The sequence below is a fragment of the Ananas comosus genome, linkage group 19 (assembly GCF_001540865.1).
Source record: "Ananas comosus cultivar F153 linkage group 19, ASM154086v1, whole genome shotgun sequence".
NCBI lineage: Eukaryota > Viridiplantae > Streptophyta > Magnoliopsida > Poales > Bromeliaceae > Ananas > Ananas comosus.
The window spans coordinates 673,710-694,855 of record NC_033639.1 but is presented as its reverse complement, the minus strand read 5'-3'; the positions used below and the strand labels follow the sequence as shown (position 1 = coordinate 694,855).

The window sequence follows — 21,146 nt, the reverse complement described above, 5'->3', positions numbered from 1 at the left end:
CGGTACCGTTGAACATGATCTATACCACTTGAAGTGTTTAGAAATCAAATTTCAAACTTTTCGACATTATTTGCCTAATGATCAAAGGGTTTCAAAATTTGTAATTTTAAAGGTCGATATAAGGCGTTTTCTCGTTTAACGGCGTAAAGATATCCAAATCAATTAAATTTTTATTAGAAAATTCTTTAGACTATTTAAAACAAGATCTATACTCTTGATCTTGATTATAAGACTCCTATCATCATTTTTAAAAAAATATTCATTTTCAACAATTTATTTTTGTGTCCACTCGATGGATAAGAGAACAATGTCGAAAATATATAAAATTTCGATTTCTAAACACTTCAAGTGGTATAGATCATGTTCAACGGCGCCAATTGTTGATTTGGAGACTCCATCATCGAAAAAAATTGGGTGGCAATGTGGGCCCGTTTGCTATCGATAGTATTCTAGCTCAACTCTATATATATATATATACTCATTGCACCGCAATATTCGTATATAAAAACTAAGGGTTTGTTTGGTTGCATGTATCTGGAATTACAGTTTAGGTCGAACTACAGTTCGGCTATTTTTCGTTGTGTGTTTTGTTGTAGTTGCACTTACTAGAAACAGCCTAATTGATCCAGCTCCACTAGAGATGTCAAGGGGTCAGATTCGAGTCGGGTTTTCAAAAATTTGAATCTGACGACCAAATCCAACCCGAACCCAAATACGAGTCCAACAGATTTTGAAAATTCATATGCAACACCGAATCCGACAAAAAATTCGAAACCCCAACTTGATCTGAAACAATTATTTAATTTTTTTTGTATCTAAATTGAACTTGAACCTGAACCCAAGCATGAAATCAAACCCTAAACGAGTTTTTTTATTATTATAAAACATCTTCCTCTGTTCATGATCAACTCCTCCATCTCTATCCTTCCTAGGGTTCGATTGCTTTCGGATTTGGATTTTTGAGTTTAGTTTCAGGTTTCGATTTTTTTTGTCGGTTTCGGTTATATATTTTGAAGCATGGCGGTTTCGGGTTTGATTTTGATTTTCGCTTTTGATAGTTGGATTTGATTTTGGGTTTTTTGTAGACACACTCCAAATCAGACCCGTTGACGTTCCTGTTAACGGGTTAGCGGGTCACCGGATCAACGGGTTGAACCCTTGACTCACACGCACAAAATTTCATAATTATAAATTTATTCCTGTACACCTTTAAGTACAAACATAACCGTTATGTTGCCCTTATAAAAAATATTTTTTAAAATTTTTTTAAACTTATAATTTATAGTTTACAATAGAATAATATAAAAACTAGAATTAAAATATTGAAATTAATAAGTAATTTTAAATATATAACTAAAAAGATACTTATTTAGGGATAATATAAAACTATGATGTTTTGGAGAAATATACATACACCGTAACAAAAACTTTGTAGGGATTTATATGTAATTTTATTACTTGGTAGGGATACGTATGCAATTTACCCATAAATAAGAGATCGAATCGTTCGACATCCCCTTCACTATTTCAAAACCTAGGGTTTCCTCCGACACCCCCACCTCTCTCTCTCCCCCTTTTTCCCTCTCGATCGAAATCGTCGTCTCCCGGAGAATCGAGGTATGCGGAATCATGATTCCTACGCGAATCTACCTCCAATCTTTTCTTTTCCCTCTTTTTTCCCCCTTTTTTTTCAATTTTTTTGGCCTATGTATCCAATCTAGGGCGTCTATATTGGTATTAGCGAATCGATGCACTCTAATCCCCAAAATTAGGGTTTCCTTTTACCGATCCTTGTGTTTCTCTTGAATTGTCCTGAAAAAATTGATTCTTGTGAAACAATGAAACCCTAGTAGCAATTGCTTATGGTTCCAAATTTTTTTGTCAATTTCAATTATTTTGTGATTATAGGGATGCAATTTTGGCGATTTCATTGCCGTTTAGATTAGGGCTTCGATTTATTACTCTAATCAGAGCTTAAAGACTGCAGCTTTTGAGTCCCAAACTTGGTTGATCTATCGACGCAAACGGAAAACCAAAAAATCATGGATAAGGGAATCGATTCGAGCCTCTTTGTAAACGATGGCTCCTTCATGGAGAAGTTTAAGCAACTCCAAGAAAAGCAACAGAGAGCCGTTTCGGAGGAACCCAAATCCTCTTCTTCGGCTGCCACTTTGGTCCCTTTGAAGACTTCTGTGATGGCCGCTAAGAGGCCTTTGGATGTAAAGGATGCGAAGAAGAGTAGCCCATTACCCGCATCGGCTGGGAAGCTCGCTTTCAGCTTGAAGCAGAAGTCGAAGGTCGCGGTGGCGCCTGTTAAGTTTAATGCAGATGAGGAGGAGGAGGAAGGGAGGGAAAGGGAGATAGGCTTTGGCGAGGAGGCCACGAAGAGGCAGAAGTTGGGTCAGGTGGATGTTCATGAGCCGTCGGTACAGAAGGGTGACGTTGGTAAATTTCTTTTTGTGTTGCATTTTGCTTATTTATTTTGCAATAATTGGTTTTGGATATCTCATAATGGTTGCAGAGATATATAATAATGCTAAATTATGGTGTATTAGATTCCTACGACGGTGTTGTGTGTGGCTGATATATTGTTGTTGGTAACCAGTGAAAATTGGTAAAGTTGATTTCGCGAAATGATATTTTTCTAGTAGGGATTGTTATATACTATCTTGATTTTATCTAATATGTGCAACCCTACTCTTTTTTCCTTTCCTGATTACGTACTTACTACTTAGATCCATTACTAGGTTTGCATTGCATAAAATTGTTACTTAAAATGAAAATTGAGTTTTTAAAGATATTTGTTTGCGGGTACACGATGATAAAGTGTCCATATGATAATATATCAGTTTCATATTTTTATCCATTAGTTTGGAAGTTATAAAGCATTTTATGTGCCACTATTGTGAGTAACACATGGTTCTATTAGATTTTGGCAGTATGAAACATCCAGTTTTCAGGTTTTTTCTGTTAAATGGTGTATATCGGTTGATAGATGTTTATCTCGATTAGAAGTCAGCTCTTTTTTTTTTTTTTTTACTATAAATCCAGAAATCATTTCCTTGTGAATTTAGCAAAATTCGAACAGCACCCCAGTGTTTTTGAGGCACTAGTGAATTCAGCAGAATTTGAATTGTTACGGCCCCCAGTGTTTTAGATGCCTCGTGATTCAGGCTATTGATGTGCTATTGAAGATTGGAGTGAGCATCTCAGAGACGGAACCATCATTTTTGTTTTCTCTAGGCATACATTGGAAAGTTTGCCTCTTGTGTGATTTTAACTATAACATGTTATTCAGTTTCCCTTAGTTTCGTCACAAGCCAAAAAGAAGAGTTACAAAGTGTTCAATTAAGTGACTGAATGTTCTGTTGAAGTTACGGAAATTGCCATTGCAAATTACATAGTTTGATGTTAAAGGGTTGGCAGGTTTGGCAAAGATTTAAACTGAAAAATCGAAGCTAAGTGACATTTTTCTGGATGATCTACAGCGGGGTGGCTTTCCATACGCTTTGGCCTTTCTTATCGTGCCTTAACATTAGTTTCCATCTACTTTTGCTTTCCCGCTCCTTTAGATTAAACGAATCTTTGCCATGTGTAATCTGTTGCCGCCATTCTTGAAGGGTTTTGTCTCATGAATGCAGCTTATAACTTAAGTGTCTATCGACCTTGCTGGGAAAGGATGTTGATTGAAAAGAATTGGAAAAATGTGGCACCTCCTGCTACAACAGTAATTTGCATTCTGTTGTTCATAGGTCTTGGTATTAATCAGTTCTTTAAGTGCATGCAGCACCGCCGGCACCAAGTGATGAGACAGTGAGGAAGGTTGCCGACAAATTAGCAAGTTTTGTTGCCAAATATGGGAGAAATTTTGAGCATGTCACGCGTCAAAAGAACCCTGGAGACACCCCATTCAAGTATGATAATTTTTCTCACCATAATTTATTGTGATCTGTTGAGTGCATCATGCATCTCTGCATAGAGAAAGATTCTTTCCGAGAAGAGAAGTTCTGATTACGCATTGTAAATTATCCGCTATATTGAAATATTGTTATTTCCATGAAAAACAGGTTTTTATTTGATAAAAATTGTGCCGACTATACGTACTATGAGTACCGGCTTCTTGAAGAGGAAAAGCTCATTGCTCAATCCAAGGAATCTCAGAATCCGACATCACATATTGGTTGGTACTAGTTCCTAGTTCTTTCCTATTCTTTTGTAAATTTTGAAATTTGAGAAACTTTTCTAGTGTCCAACAGCCAATACTAGCACTTCAACATCTAAAGCACCAAGTTCCTCTCATAGAAGCAGCCTTCAACAAGCTTCTAATTACCAAACTCCTGCTTCGGCTTTATATGGGACATATGAAGAGTCCTCGTACTCAGGGGGAGCGTCCAATCAAGGTAAGATTTCCTCGTTTCACTGGACAAATTGCATGCCGGTACTTGAGATGTTTACATTCATATCAATTCTTGACATGGCATAAATTCACTTTTTGCTTGTCTATGGCTGATTCCGTGTTCATCTGTGCCATGTAATTCTTTGTACTCACGGCTTGTTTTTCCAGTCTAGAGCTTGTCCAGAATGCTGTTTGAGTTGTACTCAATCACATATTTCAGCTTCTTTCGATACTAAGCTCCATGCTTTTGTTTGATTAACTCTAGTGTATTTTGAGGTTTTAAATCAGAAGTTTTCCTTTTACTGCATTTATTGCATTAACTACTTGCCAAAATTAGATGTTCTTAAGGACAATTTCCCTATAGATAAGTCAATTGCATTAAGAATCTTTTATCTTATTGCAATTTCTGAAACACGTGGTTCATTTTCCTCCTAGAATTATTAGCCTCACTGAGTGCACTAATTATAAATTGCGGATCGATAGGGAACATACTGGTTTGTTTTATTGGTTTCTGATTAATGCATTCTAGGGCTCCAAAGCAAGCTTTTGCAGTATATAAGATTGCCAGAAGGGCTATAATACACTTTAATCTAGTAGAATATTGGAGAAAGATGACACAAGCAGCAATGCTTTAGCTTTGAAATTGGGCTGCGTTTTCTTTTTCAGTTGGAAAAGTGGAGGATCACTAGGTTAGTCTTTTGGCAAGTATATCATTATGTAACAGTCTTAAGGAGGTAAGTTCCCAATCTTTTGTGTTACAGGTGATTCTAGTGGATCTTCAGCTTCAGATCCTATTGCAATGATGGAGTTCTACATGAAAAAAGCCGCGCAGGAAGAGCGTAGGAGGCAACCCAGGCAGTCGAAAGATGAGATGCCGCCGCCTCCTTGCCTTCAAGGTTCTATTTCCTCACATTGCCCCACATTTCGTTTTCTTTAAGGTTCTATCTTTCCATAGTAAACACTGTTTTGTTTAATCGGAAAATGGGACTGCTAGTCTGATGGTAATCTAATTTTTAATATGCAACCTTGTAATGAATATGCATGCAGAGTGGTGAAGCTTCATTTTATATTTTTGAAAAATTATCATCTTCTTGTTTTTGTTTATTATTATTTTAAATTACAGGTCCTCCTAAGAAGGGTCACCACATGGGCGACTTCATCCCGCCAGAAGAGCTCGAGAAGTTCATGTCTAATTGCAATGATGCTGCCGCGCAGAAAGCTGCTAAGGAAGCTGGTGAAAGGGCTAGAATCCAGGCCGACAATATCGGGCACAAGCTTTTGTCTAAAATGGGCTGGAAAGAAGGTAACACAATATCGCCAACTAACATTCTTAGATCCCGTAAACCTTTTGCGACAACTATCAATCAAGTAGGATTTCCATCTCTGCCTAATGGTTTAATGATAATGTTTTTGCATATATAGCCCTCAACAAATTCGCATCCGTACTTTTATACGTAGCCTATATTTGCCGTTATGCCCCTTGTACTCAACTTTCCCCCCAGACCAATCCGAATCACAATGGCAACAACTCGTGAAACTACCACTACAAAACCCTATTCATTTGCGCCAATGCCATTTAAATGTTGCAATAAAGCATTCATCACGTATACGCGTACATACGTATGCTTTTGCCTTTTTGGAGTTACATAAAAGGATAAAACCTACACGATCTCGTGTTGATTGCGCAGGCGAGGGGCTCGGCAGCGACAAGAGCGGCCGGGCCGACCCCGTCGCGGCCGGCAATGTGAAGTTGAACAATTTGGGTGTCGGAGCGCAGCAGCCCGGCGAGGTCACTGCCGAGGACGATATTTATGAGCAGTACAAGAAGCGAATGATGCTCGGTTACCGTTATCGGCCGAATCCACTGGTAATGCCTATTTTTATATAATTCTTGCCTAATCTTTTAACGCTGACCTTTTCTAACTATATCTGGTGTCTATTTTTATGATGGACCCAACATTTTTATGCCGCGATTTTGCAGAACAACCCGCGAAAGGCGTATTACTGATGAAAAGGGACTTCGACCGAGGACATTATTTCTCGAAGCGCCGAAAACTTTGATGTACGTTGAAATATGGTGATTACATGTGCTTGCTTTGCGAATTTTTCTAGGGAAAAAATCGACTCAGTTTAAGCTTATGATTATGATGATGTTTTTGTTTCTTATCAACACTTGGATGTCAAATCCTTCGAAGCTTTGCGTCGAGATTATCGCGCTTTTTAATCCCAATCAATGTTCCAATTGATTCTTAAGTTTGTGAGATTTGATCATTGGTTTCAATTCTTTGGAGAATTAAAACCCTAAATTTTGTTGGTGTGCTTCTTTGTCCCCAGTCATCAAATAGAATTTAAATTATGAGATTTTAGTCATTTTATTAAATCTATTGGTAATTTTATTAACTTTAGTAATTTTAATTATTTTTGAACAAATGAGATTAGATTAATAGATGCTAACATTATTCAAAATTGGAAAAATAAAAGAGATTTAGGTTAAAAGGGTCATTTATTAAGAAATATATGGTTGTAGCATTTTGGACTATTTTAGTAACTAGAAATGGACTTGTATTTTACTTTTGTATTTTATCGTTACATATGTTATGAATAAATTATATAAAATAAATTATTATTATATATAGTAAAATAAATATACTATTTTAAATTAAATTATTACATAAAATATTATATTATAAATTACTACGAGAAATAATTTTATATAAAATATTTTAATATAAATTAATTATTTTATTTTTAAAAATATATTTAGATATTGTTCTGCATTTTTTATCCAAACGCTATTAAGAATATCCTCTAGAATATCTCCGAATGCATTCAAATATAAATTTACAATTGTTCTATCTTGTATCGAAATATCCTCTGTTCTCGGGAATAACAAAAGTTGTTCTCCAAAATTCAGTTCTCCAACCAAACGCAATAGTGTTTGAATTGTAACAATTTAGCCATCCTCAAAAGTTTTAATCTTGTCCCTGAAGTTTTAGTTTTGTTTAGGTTTCATCCTCAAAATACAAGGACTAAAAGCTCTAAAAACAATATATAGATTTAAATATTTTGGGTTAGTGAATTGAACCCAACGAGATATTATTGCTAGCAGCTGAAGTTGTTACGTTTGGCATCTGACACGAAGAATACACTATTTCGACAAAGATAAAAATATTATTAGTCAACTCTAAAAACTAATTGATCTTTGAATTGGAGTTGCACGTTGAAAATGAACACTCGGCAAAAAATCATGATCGTTTAAAAACTTTCGACGCCAAATGTATAAATTGTCGAACTCAACGGAATCGAAACCAACGGAATTTCCTGCCTAGCTTAGCTGAGTCATGTTTTTTTTCAAAAATTCTAACGCTAAATTGACCGACTTAAATCCTTTGTGGGTTTAAGTATTTTGGGTGAGTGATTTGGATCGTTGCACTTAAATTAATCCTAGTTTATAATTTGTAATGCGAATTTCCGTAACTACTACTAATTCTTGTGATTTTCTCTCTAAAATCTTGAGTTAGTGCATGAGCAAGAAAAAGTGGTAACAGGAAGAAAAAAAAAAAAATTCTCTTAAAAGCCAATTTTTTACCTCTTATTAATACATTGTTATTATGTTACAATACAACCTAGGAGAAAATTTTGAAGTAACATTTTTGTGTGATACAACAAATTATTTGGTTTGGGAATAAACTATTCTTCTTTATTCATGGGATTGGTATTATTTGTGGGATATGCAAACTTTAGAATAATTTTATGTTTGGATGAGAATTGGGTTAATCATATTTGGATGATTGGATTCGAATAGTAAGAAATAAAATTAATTATAGTTATAAAATAATAATATTTTATTTAAATAATAAGCAAGTTAATAATTAATAAAATATTATTTTAACAAGTTAATTAAGTAATCAAGTAGGAATAATATATAAGATGATGGAGCAACATGTTAATTATTCATAAAATAATACTTCAACAAGTAAATTAATTAATTAACTAGGAATATTGTATAAGATGGTAAAGAAGTATGTCAATTGATTATTTATTTATTTAAATGGTAAATTAAATGCATTAGCTAATTAATTAATTATACATTTAGTTAATAAATTAGGTTAATAGTTAAAATATTAATCACTTGTTAATATAAATATTAGTTATTATTTGAATAAAGATATTAAATTAGTTTATTATTTGATTAGTGATTGATTATAAATAATAAATTATCTGTTCAAGTATTTAATAATTCAAGTGGTTCGTGGATAATTAAATAAGTTAATTAGTTATTAATTAGCAATATTTTATAATTATTAGAAGCTATTTAATAGAAAAAATTATTTAAGAACTTGATTTGTTGAGAATAAAATATACAAAGTATCACAGTTCAATAAATAAATTATTATTATTTAAAAAAGAAGAACAAAGGACAAGAATTGCTATTCTATGGGGAAGGAAGAATAGTAGTTCTTCTCTTTTAACGGATTATTCCAATATAACCGTCTTTTAACGGATTATTCCAATATAACCGTTAAGAGAGGAATAGCTTTTTCTCCCCTTGTTTGGTTAAAAAGGGGAATAAATTCTTTTATTCCTCATTTGGTAAAAAAAAGGGTTAAAAAAGGGGTAAAAAAAGCGGGACAGCGTCTGGTTCGGGAACAAGAGGGGGAATAAGTCCTTGTTCCCTCTTTTGTTTCGAAATGTAAATTGTAGTAACCGAGAATAGTAATTTTCGGGCCTCTCGAATAAGCTGGTATAACCCGATATAAGCATGGAACTTGCTGTTCCACCCTTTTCTCTAGAACAAACTTATTTCCAAGTAGGAATAAGGTTAATTAAAGTCTAAATTTAATTTTAATTATGATATTAATATATTAATTAATATATTTAAATCATTATCCATTGCTTAAAAAATAAAGTAATTAATTATTTATTACTTATAATTAATTATTAATAATTTAATGTGCCATAAATTAATATTTATATTGATCAACCATTAAGATTTCTATTAATCTAATTAATTTTTTTTTACTAGTTATCTAGCTAAAATAATTTACTAACTAATTAAAAAGTTAAATTATTTTTTATAATTAATTAATTAATTAATATATTTTTATTATCTTATACAATATTCATAACTAATAAATTTATTAAATTATTTTTAATTAATATTTTATAATTAATTAATTAGATAAAATATTTTAAATTTAAAATTATAACTCTTATTCCTACTGTTCCAATCTAACTGTCCAAATATTATTTATCTTATTTCTAGGAACTAACCCAATTTTTTTCTAAATGCAAAATTGGTCTAGTTTCTATTTATACTTGAATTTGTATCTATTTTTGAAATAAGTAATTTTTATTTATATCAGAACCAAAGGCATATAGAGTACGAAAAACTTAAATTGAGAGGTGGAGACACAGAGACATCCTTGCACATTATGTAGAGATGATGGTTTCTATTTTATCCAATATAAAATTATTATTCTTAATTTACAAAAGCAATGCATTCTTTTATTATTATTTTGGTATTTGTTAGTTGTTACTAACTTGTTCCCTTCTTCATGTTCTTCGTTTGAACTGGTCAAAGTCCATGAACCAAAAAAAAAAAAAAATGCTAAGAATAAGGACATTTACATTTTTTAAATATATAAATTTGTTAGTATATTGTTCACTCCATGTTCACTTTTGTTTTGTATATGTTGTCATAATTGAATTAAACCCTTCACTATATAATTCTTTAATAATGGTAACAGCATATGCTGGCCATATTCATTCCTATATATATAATTACAAGCCTCCATTAATGTGAGATGTGTACAACAAGTCTAATTGATAGTGTTTGTCACATTCTTAGTATTTGTCACTAATGCTATCAATAGCAAATAGGTTCTCTCGCTATCGATTTATTTTCTATGATGAAGCCTTCAAATTCACGACCGACAGATTCTCTCGCTATCAATTTATTTTTTATGATGAAGCCTTAAAATCCACGACCAGAATTACTGAATATGATCTAGACTACGTGAAATATTTAAAAATCAAATTTTATATTTTTTTTCGATATTATTCTCTTATGCATGTATCAAGTGGACACAAAAATAAACAACTAAAAATAAATATTCTTAAAAAATTGATGATAGGATTTTTGTAATCCAAAACAAGAGTATAAATCTTGTTTTATATAGTTTAAAGAATTTTCTAACCAAAGTTCAATTAATTTAGATTTGTTTATATCGTTAAACGAGAAAACGTTTCATTTCGACTGTTAAAATTATAAAGTTTATAACCCATTGATCATAAGTCAATGATGCCGGAAAGATTTGAGATATAGTTTCTAAATACTTCAAAATGGTATAAATTATGTTCAATGATGTTGATTGTCGAATTTAAAGCTCCATCATAAAAAAAAATCTATAGCAACAGAGACTATATATATAGAGTCTGGCTTCTATATTATCGGAAGCACGTAGACCTTCATGCTACCAAGTTGTTTGCAATGATACTGTTTTCAAATCAATGATCAACTCAATTCGACTTGATCCACACTATTAAAAGTATTTAGAAATTAAATTTTATAATTTTTCGACATTATTTACCTAGTGATCAAAAGGTCTCAAAATTAATAATTTTAATGATCGATATGACTTTAATGGTCAATGTGAAACGTTTGTAAATTTAACGGTGTAAAGTAACTCAAATCTAATAAAATTTTTAGAATAAATTTTTTTCACTATTTAGAATAAGATAAGTACCTTTGATTTTAAATTTAAGTCTTTTTTTTCACTATTTGGAGTAAGATTAGTACCTTTGATCTTAAATTCAAGTTTTTTATCATCATTTTTTATAAAATTTTTATTTTTAGTCGTTCATTTTTAGACTACTTGTTTAGTAGGTATATGATGTTAAAAAATTATATAATTTAGTTTTGAAATACTTTCAATAGTGTAGATCAAATATAACGAAGCTGATCGCAAATTTGAAAGCCATATTATTAAAAATAACTTAGTAACACGGAGACCTTCGTATTACCGATAATATAGCAGTCGGACTTTATATATATAATATATATAGAACTAGGGTGGAATACTATCAATAGCACAAAGCGCTTGGTGCTATTAAGTTTTCAGCCTTTGGATAACAAAATGTACTGTTAGAATGATGTGGGTCCTGTAGCGTTGAGTGAGTTATTGGTTGAATAGTATAATCTATCGGATAAAAATAGTCAAAGGATTAAATCTAATGGCAAAAAACTCGATAGCATCAAGCGCTTTGTGCTATCGATAGTATCCCAGTCTCTCTCTCTCTCTCTCTCTCTCTCTCTCTCTCTCTATATATATATATATATATAATATATATAAATAAGATAGGTGAGATCATCATCGGCTACATACTATAAATAGCACGAAGCACTTGGGCTACCAAGTTTTCCGCCGTTAGATCTACCCTTTCAATAATTTTCACCTTTAGATCATACTATTTAACCAACACACACTCAATCCTAGGGGGCCCGCATCATTCTAACCACACATCTCTTAATCAATGGCCAAAAACTTGGTAGCACCAATGACTTGGTGCTATTAATAGCATATGTAGCCTAATTATATATATAATTATATTATTATAAATATATATATATATATATATAATATATATATTATATATTAGGCTGAATACTATCAAATAGTACGAAGTTATTGGTGCATTAGGTTTTGACCCTCGATAAAAAATATACGGTCAGAATGATGTGGCGCTCTAGGATTTTGTGATTTATTGTTAGATAGTATAATCTAATGGGTGAAAATAGTCAAAGAGTAAATAAATCTAACGGTGGAAAACTTAATAGCACTAAACACTTGGTGCTATCGATTAGTATCTCAGTCGCCTTTATCAATACATATATATATGGGTCCGGCTACTATAACTATTATGAGTACGATCGCCCTCGTACCATAAGTTGTTTCGATAATAGAGCTCTGAATCGACGATCCACACCGTTAAACGTTATTTACACCATTTAAAACTTCTAGAAATCAAATTTTATAATTTTATATTTTCGACATCATTTACCTTACGATAAGAGGTCCAATATTTGACAATTTTAACGGCCGTATGTGATACTTGCTAGTTAACGATGAAAAGAATCGAAATTTGTTGAATTTTTGATAGAAAATTCTATTCACTACATAGAAAAGATCAATAACTCGCGATCTTGAATTGAAAATCCGATCATCCTTTTTAGAACGTCGTTCGATTTTGACCGTTCATTTTATGCCCACTTGATGGACTTAATTATGATTTCGAAATTACGAAATTTATTTTCTAGAAGTTTCAAATACTCTAGATCATATTTACGGAGTGGATCGTAAAATTCGGAAGCTCCATCATTGAAAACAACTTATGAGTACGAGGCTCCAATACTCATAATAGTATAGTATCATGGCCTATATATATATATATATATATATAAAGAGAGATAGAGCAAGGCTGCTGTGCTCTCAGGAGCACGGAGGCCTCCGTGCTCCTCAGCCGTTTTTGATGATGGAGTTTCCGAATCGACGATCGGCTCCGTTAAACTTGATATAGCGTATTTGAAGTTTCTAGAAAATAATTTTTGCGATTTTTCGATATCATTTACCTAACAATTGAAATGATTCAAAATCAATAATTTTTAATGGCTGAAAATAAAAATCCAATAAAAAGTGGTGTTATAGCATTAAAATTTTCGATCAGAAATATTGATTTTGTTGTAGATAGTATAAAGAATTTTGTATCAAAATTTCATCTGATTTGAATACTTCTACACCGTTAAACTTGAAAACGGCAGATATCAACCATTAAAAATTATGGATTTTGAATCCTTCGATCATTAGGTCAATGATATCAAAAAATCGCAAAAATTATTTTCTAGAAAATTCAAATGCGCTAGATCAAGTCTAACGGAGCCGATCGTCGATTCGAAAATTCCATCATAAAAAATGGCTCAGGAGCATGGAGGCCTCCCTGCTTCTGAGAGCACAGCAGCTCTGCTCTATATATATATATATAGAGTTGAGCTAGAATGTTATCGATAGCAAAGGGGATCTGTTGCCACCCATTTATTTTCGATGATGGAGTCTCTGAATTGACGATCGGCACCGTTTAACATGATCTATACCACTTGAAATATTTAGAAATCAAATTTCATACATTTTTGATATTGTTCTCTATCCATTGAGTAGACACAAAAATGAACGGCTGAAAATGAATATTCTTTAAAAAATGATGATAGAAGTCTTGTAATCAAGGTCAAGAGTATAGATCTTATTTTAAATAGTTTAAAAAATTTTCTAACAAAAATTCAATTAATTTTAATATCTTTATGCCGTTAAATGAGAAAACGCCTCGTATCGACCATTAAAATTACAAATTTTGAAACCCTTTGATCATTAGGCAAATGATGTCGAAAAGATTTAAAATTTGATTTGTAAACACTTCAAGTGGTATAAATCATGTTCAACGGTGCCGATCGTCGATTTGGAGGCTCTATTATCGAAAAAAAAATGGGTGACAACAGAGCCCGTTTACTATTGATAGTATTCTATCTCAACTCTCTCTCTCTCTCTCTCTCTCTCTCTCTCTCTCTCTCTCTATATAAATATATATATATGGAGTCCGACTACTATACTATTATGAGTACGATCGCCCTCGTACTCATAAGTTGTTTTCGATGATAGAGCTTTCGAATCGACGATCCACACCGTTAAACATTATCTAGAGCATTTGAAACATCTAGAAATCAAATTTTATAATTTTTCGACATCATTTACCTTACGATCAAATGCTCACAAAATTGACAATTTTTAACGGTCGATATGGAATACTTGCTAGTTTAACGGTGCAAAAGAATCCGAATAAATTGAATTTTTGATAGAAAATTCTATTCACTACCTAGATAAAAATCAATAACTCCGATCTTAAATTGAAGGATCCAATCATCCATTTTTAAGACATTGTTCAATTTTGAGCATTCATTTTATGCCCGCTTAATGGATTTTATTATGATTTCGAAAAATTACGAAATTTATTTTCTAGAAGTTTCAAATATTCTAGATCATATTTAACGGAGTGGATCGTCGATTCGGAAGCTCCATCATCTAAAACAACTTATGAGTACGAAGGACCCAATATTCATAATAGTATAGTAATTCTACTCTCTCTCTCTCTCTCTCTCTCTCTCTCTCTCTCTCTCTCTCTCTCTCTCTATATATATATATATATATATATATATATATATATATATATATGGCTGGGGCTACTATACTTTTATGAGTATAGACCCCCTTATACTCATAAATTTTTGACCGTTGATTAATGAAATGTATGGCTAGGATGATGGTTGTCTCTACTTAGAATGATAGTGGTCCTCTAGGGTTGAGTGGGTAGCTGGGTGAATATTATGATCTAACGGGTGGAAATAATTAATGAAATAAATCTAAGGGCCGAAGACTTATGAGTATAAGGGAGCCAATACTCATAAAAGTATAGTACTTGACTAATATATATATATATATATATATATATATATATAGTGTGAGGCTACTATGCTTCTGGAAGCACGGAGCCTTCCGTGCTTCCATGTCGTTTTTGATGTTGCGACTTTCGAATTGTCGATCGGCTCCGTTAAACTTGATTTAGAGTATTTAAAGTAGCTAGAAAATAAATTTTGTAATTTTTCGATATCATTTGCCTAGTGAACTAAGGGGCTCAAAATCAACGACTAAAAATAAAAATCTTACAAAATATGATAATATAACATTAAAATTTTAGATCAAAGATATTGATCTTATTTTATATAGTATAAAAATTTTTCTATCAAAATTTTACGTGATTTGGATATTTCTACACCGTTAAACTTGCAACCGGCTCACCACGGCCATTAAAATTATTGATTTTGAGCCCCTTCGATCACTAGGCAAATGATATCGAAAAATCGCAAAATTTATTTTCTAGGTACTTCAAATACTCTAGATCAACTCTAACGGAGCCGATCGTCGATTTGAAAGTCCGAATATTGAAAACAACTTGGAAGCACGGAGGGCTCCGTGCTTTCATAAGCATACCAGCCCACTATATATATATATATATATATATATATATATATATATATATATANTTGCATCCTTAGATCCTTTTGCCTACAATAAATCCTACTGTAACTTGCATTAATGCTTATTTACTATGCAGTAAATATACATCAATGGGTATATTTAATGGATACATCAATGGGTTTTTACTACGCTCTGAAAAGAATTTACACTTACATCAATGGGTATATTTAATGGATACATCAATGGGTTTTTACTATGCTCTAGAAAGAATTTACATTTCACATTGTAGGTTTCTACTGTTTATGTTGGTTCTTTGTTTGTTAGCATGGTGAAGTTAACTGTGCCGCTTTCATTCTATTATGCTGGTGTTCTTGCTTTCTGAGTTAAAATTCCTCTTATTCGCTGAACTTTAGTTAAATTATTTTATTTTATAGGCAACATGTTGTGAATACTACGGCTCAGAGAACGAAATCAAGAAAAATAGCTAACTGCACTGTTAATTATAATATTATGAAAGTAGTGATCGACATAAAAGTTTTGTGACTTCAAATGGTTTGCTAGGCGATGATAATACAGAATTTAAAAAAGGGCAAGCTTATTGCTTTTACTCCGCTCGCTGGTGTAAAGTATTTCTACGTTGTTTTGTACGTGTGTGTATATATATATATATATATATATATATATATATATATATATATATATATATATATATATATATATTACACTTCTTTGTTCTTCTTGTTTTTGTGCTACTTTAGCCGTCCTGCGATTGTGATGGATAGTAACCCCTTCATTCCTTCTTTCATTAATCAATTTCAATACGATTATTTATTTATATTTTTCTTGCGTAAACTTCAATTCATCTCCTATCATCTAGCTTTACTTTAACTACACTAGTACTATAATTTAAAAAATTATGTTAAATTATTCTATAATTTTATTTTTATTTTATAATCAAAAATTTGCTACTAACAAGATGGTTAAATAATTGTTTTTGCAAGTTCTGGGAACTGGGAAGTCCCAAATCTAATATGAGCACAAACATCTAAAGATGAAAAAGTCTCCTTTGTAACTGTTACAATTATATTGTGTGGAAATGAGGTGGAAAATGTCTAATTTTGGGGCTATTTAGTAATTGCACATTAAAATAACACTTTAATACAATAAAGGGTAAATTTCAAATACCATTTCTGTTGTCTCGCCCTTTCTCCCTTTGCTATCTGTGGTTTAAAGTATATCACTTTCATACTCTGTAATTTTTTTTTTTTCTTTTCATCAGTTCCTCCATTAACATTTCGTTAAATTATATACTAATAATTTTAGATATTCTATCTAGATTTATCGAATATTCACTTTAGTACCTTTTAGTTTTAATTTTGTCATTGATTTAACAAAAAAAAATTAGTGGAGGGGATAAAAAAAAGAAAAATAAAATTACGGGGTGCTAAATTGATACACTTTAAATCACATGATACTAAAATAAAAAACTGTAAAATCATAATATGGTATTTATAGTTTTTTTCCAAAATAAAAATATGTGTACTTTTTGTGCAATGCAAGAGACATTCGATAGATACTGTGACGTATAAGACTTGCCCTATTTAAAGAATTGCTTGTGTTTCACCGAAAGTGAAGAGAAGTGAAGTGATTTTGACCGTAAATGTGTAATTCTGATGTTTAGTTTGTTGAAAATTTTGTTAACTTCTCTTTCCCAAATGAGAGCTAATGTGAAAATTGTCTGGGAAACAAATACAATGGAAAAAAATAATTTCTATATAAGCCTTAGTTCAAGTGAAAACCACAATTAATTCAAATATATAAATGCAAGAACAATGCTAGGTTTACGATCTAATAAGAGTCTTATCTTCTTCTTCTTCTTTTTTTTTTTCAAAAATGATTATTTTTGTATGCTAAAAATCAGAACGGAGCATTGTAAGATTTCGATCTCTTTAAATTGAAAATTTATAATCAATTCGTTTTTGTGGGTCTCGAGGTTGAACTCCTGATTTTGAAAAAGTCATAGATGTCGGTATTTATTTTCACATCGAAGTCGTGAGATAACTAGAAGCTTCAATCACACTTATTCGAATAAATTGTATACGGACCGTTTTATTCATATTTTTAATAATTTGTAAATAATTTGCGAATTAACGAACTATGATTTCGATCATAATCATACAAAAATTTATTTATAATCTATAAATAAATACAAACTAATCTCTCTCTCTCTCTCTCTCTCTTAAACTCCTAACCCATGGCCATGGATGAGCTCAAACCCTACTCCGTCGTCGTCGTCGTCATCCTCCCCATCGTCGTCGTCTTCTTCTTCCTCCTCCGGCCCCGGCGCGGCGGCGCGGGGCCCCGCGCTCTGCCCGTGGTAGGGCACCTACACCTCCTCGCGCCGCTCCCGCACCGCGCGCTCGCCGAGCTCGCCGGCCGCCACCGCGGCGCGCCGCTGCTCCGCCTCCGGCTCGGCGCCGTGCCCTGCGCCGCCGCCTGCTCCGCCGCCGCCGCCGCCGCGCTCCTCCGCGGCGCCCACGACCCCCGCGTCTCCGACCGCCCCGCCGGCGCCGCCGTGCGCCGCCTCACCTACGGCGGCGCCGACTTCTCCTTCGCCCCCCTCGGCCCCTACTGGCGCTTCGTCAAGAAGCTCTGCGTCGACCGCCTCCTCGGCGCCCCCACCCTCGCCCGCCTCCGCCGCGTCCGCACCGAGGAGCTCCAGGCCATGCTCGCGGCTGTTCGACGAAATGCCGAGGAGAACGCGGCTATCGACGTCGGCCGCGAGCTCATCAGGTAATAAGAGATTGCTTTACTTGCGGCGGAGATATATCATAACACAATAAAAATATCTTATTTATTTTTAGAATAAATTTTAAATACCACTTATGTAATTTCATACTTTTAAATTTTAATACTCTATGGTTTAAAATGTATCAATTTAGTACTTTATAATTTTATTTTTTTTTTCTTTTCGTTAACATTTCTTTAAATTATATATAAAAAAAATTAGACATCCCACATAGGTTTATCGTATATTTATTTTAATACCTTTTAGTTTTAACTTTGTCGCTGATTTAACAAAAAAAAGTCTGAAGAAAAGAAAAAAAAATAAAACCATTGGATACTAAATTGATACATTTTAAATCACAGAATATTAAAGTAAAAAAATATGAAATCACAGAAGTGCTATTTGAAGTTTACTTTTATTTTTATATATAATATCACTTTATAATATGTCGCAAATCACTTGGGATCTATTGTGATATATTTTTTGAAATTTTATCAAAAAATGAAGAAGTATGTAACTATATATTTTTGTTCTAACTCAGTATTATCTAAAGATACGATCCAAATAGTTAGCAAGATATTTTAGCTTGAAATTTTTATTTATATACCTCTTGTTGCTATTCAAAATTTTTAAATTTACCGCAAAGTATTCTTCTGAAGCCTCAATCATATTAGCGAACCTTAAAGGGGAGGATTATAATTGATTTTTTTTAAAAAAAATAAGGATATTTTGTCAATCAGAAATAAATTAGATTTTTTTAAAATTTAGAAGAATGTTCTAGTGAGCCGAATTCAGCTTTAATAAATGTTTTTGAAGTTGACCAGAGTACTAGAATTAAGGCATAACTAGGAGCCTCCCACAAGAGATGGATAATTTAATCATTTATTATTGTGCTAAAATTGATGCATTTTTTTTTGTATACAATGGATGCATGATTGATTAGAACTTTTCTTTATGAAAAGGTTCCCATGTACTTTTTTGTTTTTTCTTCTGTTTACTATTAGGAATGTGGAGAGGAAAGTAAGGGGGCAATTTAGTGTTTGTTTGGTATAGGATTATCTAACATTATTAAGTAAAATGAACTTAGAAAAAAGCATATAGAGATATATACGCTTTTCCTTTTTCCGATCAGACCACAAGAAATATATCATAACTAACTCTGTAGAATCTGATATTATGTACAGAAACAAATAGAATATTTTTTATCATACTTTTTCGGAGCACGTAATGTGATCTTTTTGTAATTCCAAACAGAATGTTAGAGGACTAACGTGTATTTAGACTCATGATCACAGATTGACCAACAATGTGATATCAAGGATGATGATGGGCCGGCGATCGTCGGGGACCGACGAAGAGGCGGAGGACGTGAGGAAGGTGGTAGGGGAAGTTGCGGAGCTCGCCGGAAAGTTCAATGTATCGGATTACATCGGATTCTGCAAGAACTGGGACTTGCAAGGTTTCAATAAGAGGCTGGATGACGTGCACCGGCGGTTCGACGCGATGGTGGAGAAGGCGATAAAGGAGAAGGAGGCGGCAAGGGCGAAAGCGAGAGAGAGGCAGACTAGGAAGGAGGAGGAGGAGGAGGAGGAGGAGGATGATGCAGGAAAAGACTTGTTGGATATATTGCTTGACATATATGAAGATGAGGGTGCAGAAATGAGGCTTAGCAGGGAGAACATCAAAGCTTTTATTTTGGTACATATGATTACAACACACTCCATTATTACATACATTTTGAGTCTAAAAAGAACAAGAAAAAAAGAATCAATGTCTTAGCAAATGAGGCCTTAGATACTAAGGTGTTGTTTGGTTAATGTTATTAAGTAAAATATGGTAGTGTGTGGTTTTGTGTATCCGAATCTAACTACTGTAGTTGAAACCGTATGAGTAGATTCAAATACAGTAATCGGAACTATACGTGATACTGTAGTTGGTAATAAAAAAATATATAGTTATAACTGCTGTATTTTTAACTATATACATTTACCAAATGACACAGGACATCTTCGTTGCTGGCACTGACACATCAGCGATCACGATCGAGTGGGCCCTGGCAGAGCTGATCAACCACCCTGACATCCTCCGAAAAGCCGTTGCGGAGATCGATTCGGTCGTCGGCAAGCACCGGCTCGTCAACGAGTCCGACATCCCTAACCTCCCCTACCTCCAAGCCATAGTCAAGGAGACCCTCCGCCTCCACCCGACAGGCCCTCTCATCGTCCGTAAATCCTCCGCCGACTGCACGGTTGGCGGGTGCCACATCCCCGCGGGGACGACACTCTTCGTAAACGTGTGGGCCATCGGGAGGGATCCCGAACACTACAAGGACCCGTCGGAGTTTCGCCCGGAGAGATTTTTGCAGGGCGGAGAGCAGTATGGAGTGGATGTGAGGGGGCAACATTTTCACTTCATACCGTTCGGGACCGGCCGGAGGAGTTGTCCTGGGACTTCACTGGCAATGTTGCTGGTGCAGGCGGCTTTGGGGGCGATGTTGCAGTGTTTTGAGTGGAGAGTCGAAGGTGGGACCGTCGACATGGCGGAGGGCCCCGGGATCACGCTCCCGCGGGCGAGCCCCTTGGTGTGCACTCCGGTGGTGCGATTGGATCCATTTCCGCTGCCATAGGGATAAATTGCAATTCCAAATGCGGTCTAAAGAAGTTTAGTACTCAAATTGCAATTTGTTGCACTTTCTAGTTCGAACTTCCAAACCTGTTACAACCCACTATATACCACATCCATTTTAGTAGATTGAATGATGATGAGTCGCTGGTGTGACAGTAATCATTCTTAGTCATTGCCATATTATCCAACCACAGTCAGTCAACTATATTATACTGTAAGATTTAATCGTGACAATCTAAAAAGTTTGAATAAA

At 33.7% G+C, this 21,146-nt stretch overlaps 2 protein-coding genes across 4 annotated transcripts; both read left to right on the top strand.

Moving 5' to 3' along the window:
* On the top strand, positions 1,504 to 6,677 carry LOC109725121 (SURP and G-patch domain-containing protein 1-like protein). Of its 3 annotated transcripts, none has more exons than XM_020254196.1 (9): positions 1,504 to 1,617; positions 1,988 to 2,445; positions 3,788 to 3,914; positions 4,068 to 4,180; positions 4,257 to 4,400; positions 5,158 to 5,292; positions 5,520 to 5,699; positions 6,085 to 6,263; positions 6,378 to 6,677. In XM_020254196.1, the coding sequence occupies exons 2-9, from the start codon at positions 2,043 to 2,045 to the stop codon at positions 6,402 to 6,404; spliced, it is 1,308 nt and encodes a 435-aa protein (XP_020109785.1). In that variant the 5' UTR covers positions 1,504 to 1,617; positions 1,988 to 2,042; the 3' UTR covers positions 6,405 to 6,677. The 3 variants fall into 3 exon arrangements, with proteins under 3 accessions (XP_020109785.1, XP_020109784.1, XP_020109786.1); XM_020254195.1 differs by having other exon boundaries at positions 1,507 to 1,617; positions 1,909 to 2,445; XM_020254197.1 differs by having other exon boundaries at positions 1,524 to 1,617; positions 1,981 to 2,445.
* LOC109724672 (3,9-dihydroxypterocarpan 6A-monooxygenase-like) lies at positions 17,638 to 21,146 on the top strand. Its single transcript, XM_020253565.1, has 3 exons — positions 17,638 to 18,273; positions 19,564 to 19,966; positions 20,271 to 21,146. Exons 1-3 carry the CDS (start codon positions 17,735 to 17,737, stop codon positions 20,892 to 20,894), a joined length of 1,566 nt encoding a protein of 521 aa, XP_020109154.1. The 5' UTR covers positions 17,638 to 17,734; the 3' UTR covers positions 20,895 to 21,146.

Coding starts and splice junctions, on each gene's coding strand:
- LOC109725121 (XM_020254196.1), top strand. CDS start 2,043: ATGGATAAGGGAATCGATTCGAGCCTCTTTGTAAACGATGGCTCCTTC. Junction 4,401..5,157: donor AGGGGGAGCGTCCAATCAAG/GTAAGATTTCCT, acceptor TTTGTGTTACAG/GTGATTCTAGTGGATCTTCA. Junction 5,293..5,519: donor GCCGCCTCCTTGCCTTCAAG/GTTCTATTTCCT, acceptor TTTAAATTACAG/GTCCTCCTAAGAAGGGTCAC.
- LOC109724672 (XM_020253565.1), top strand. CDS start 17,735: ATGGCCATGGATGAGCTCAAACCCTACTCCGTCGTCGTCGTCGTCATC. Junction 18,274..19,563: donor GTCGGCCGCGAGCTCATCAG/GTAATAAGAGAT, acceptor TCATGATCACAG/ATTGACCAACAATGTGATAT. Junction 19,967..20,270: donor ACATCAAAGCTTTTATTTTG/GTACATATGATT, acceptor CAAATGACACAG/GACATCTTCGTTGCTGGCAC.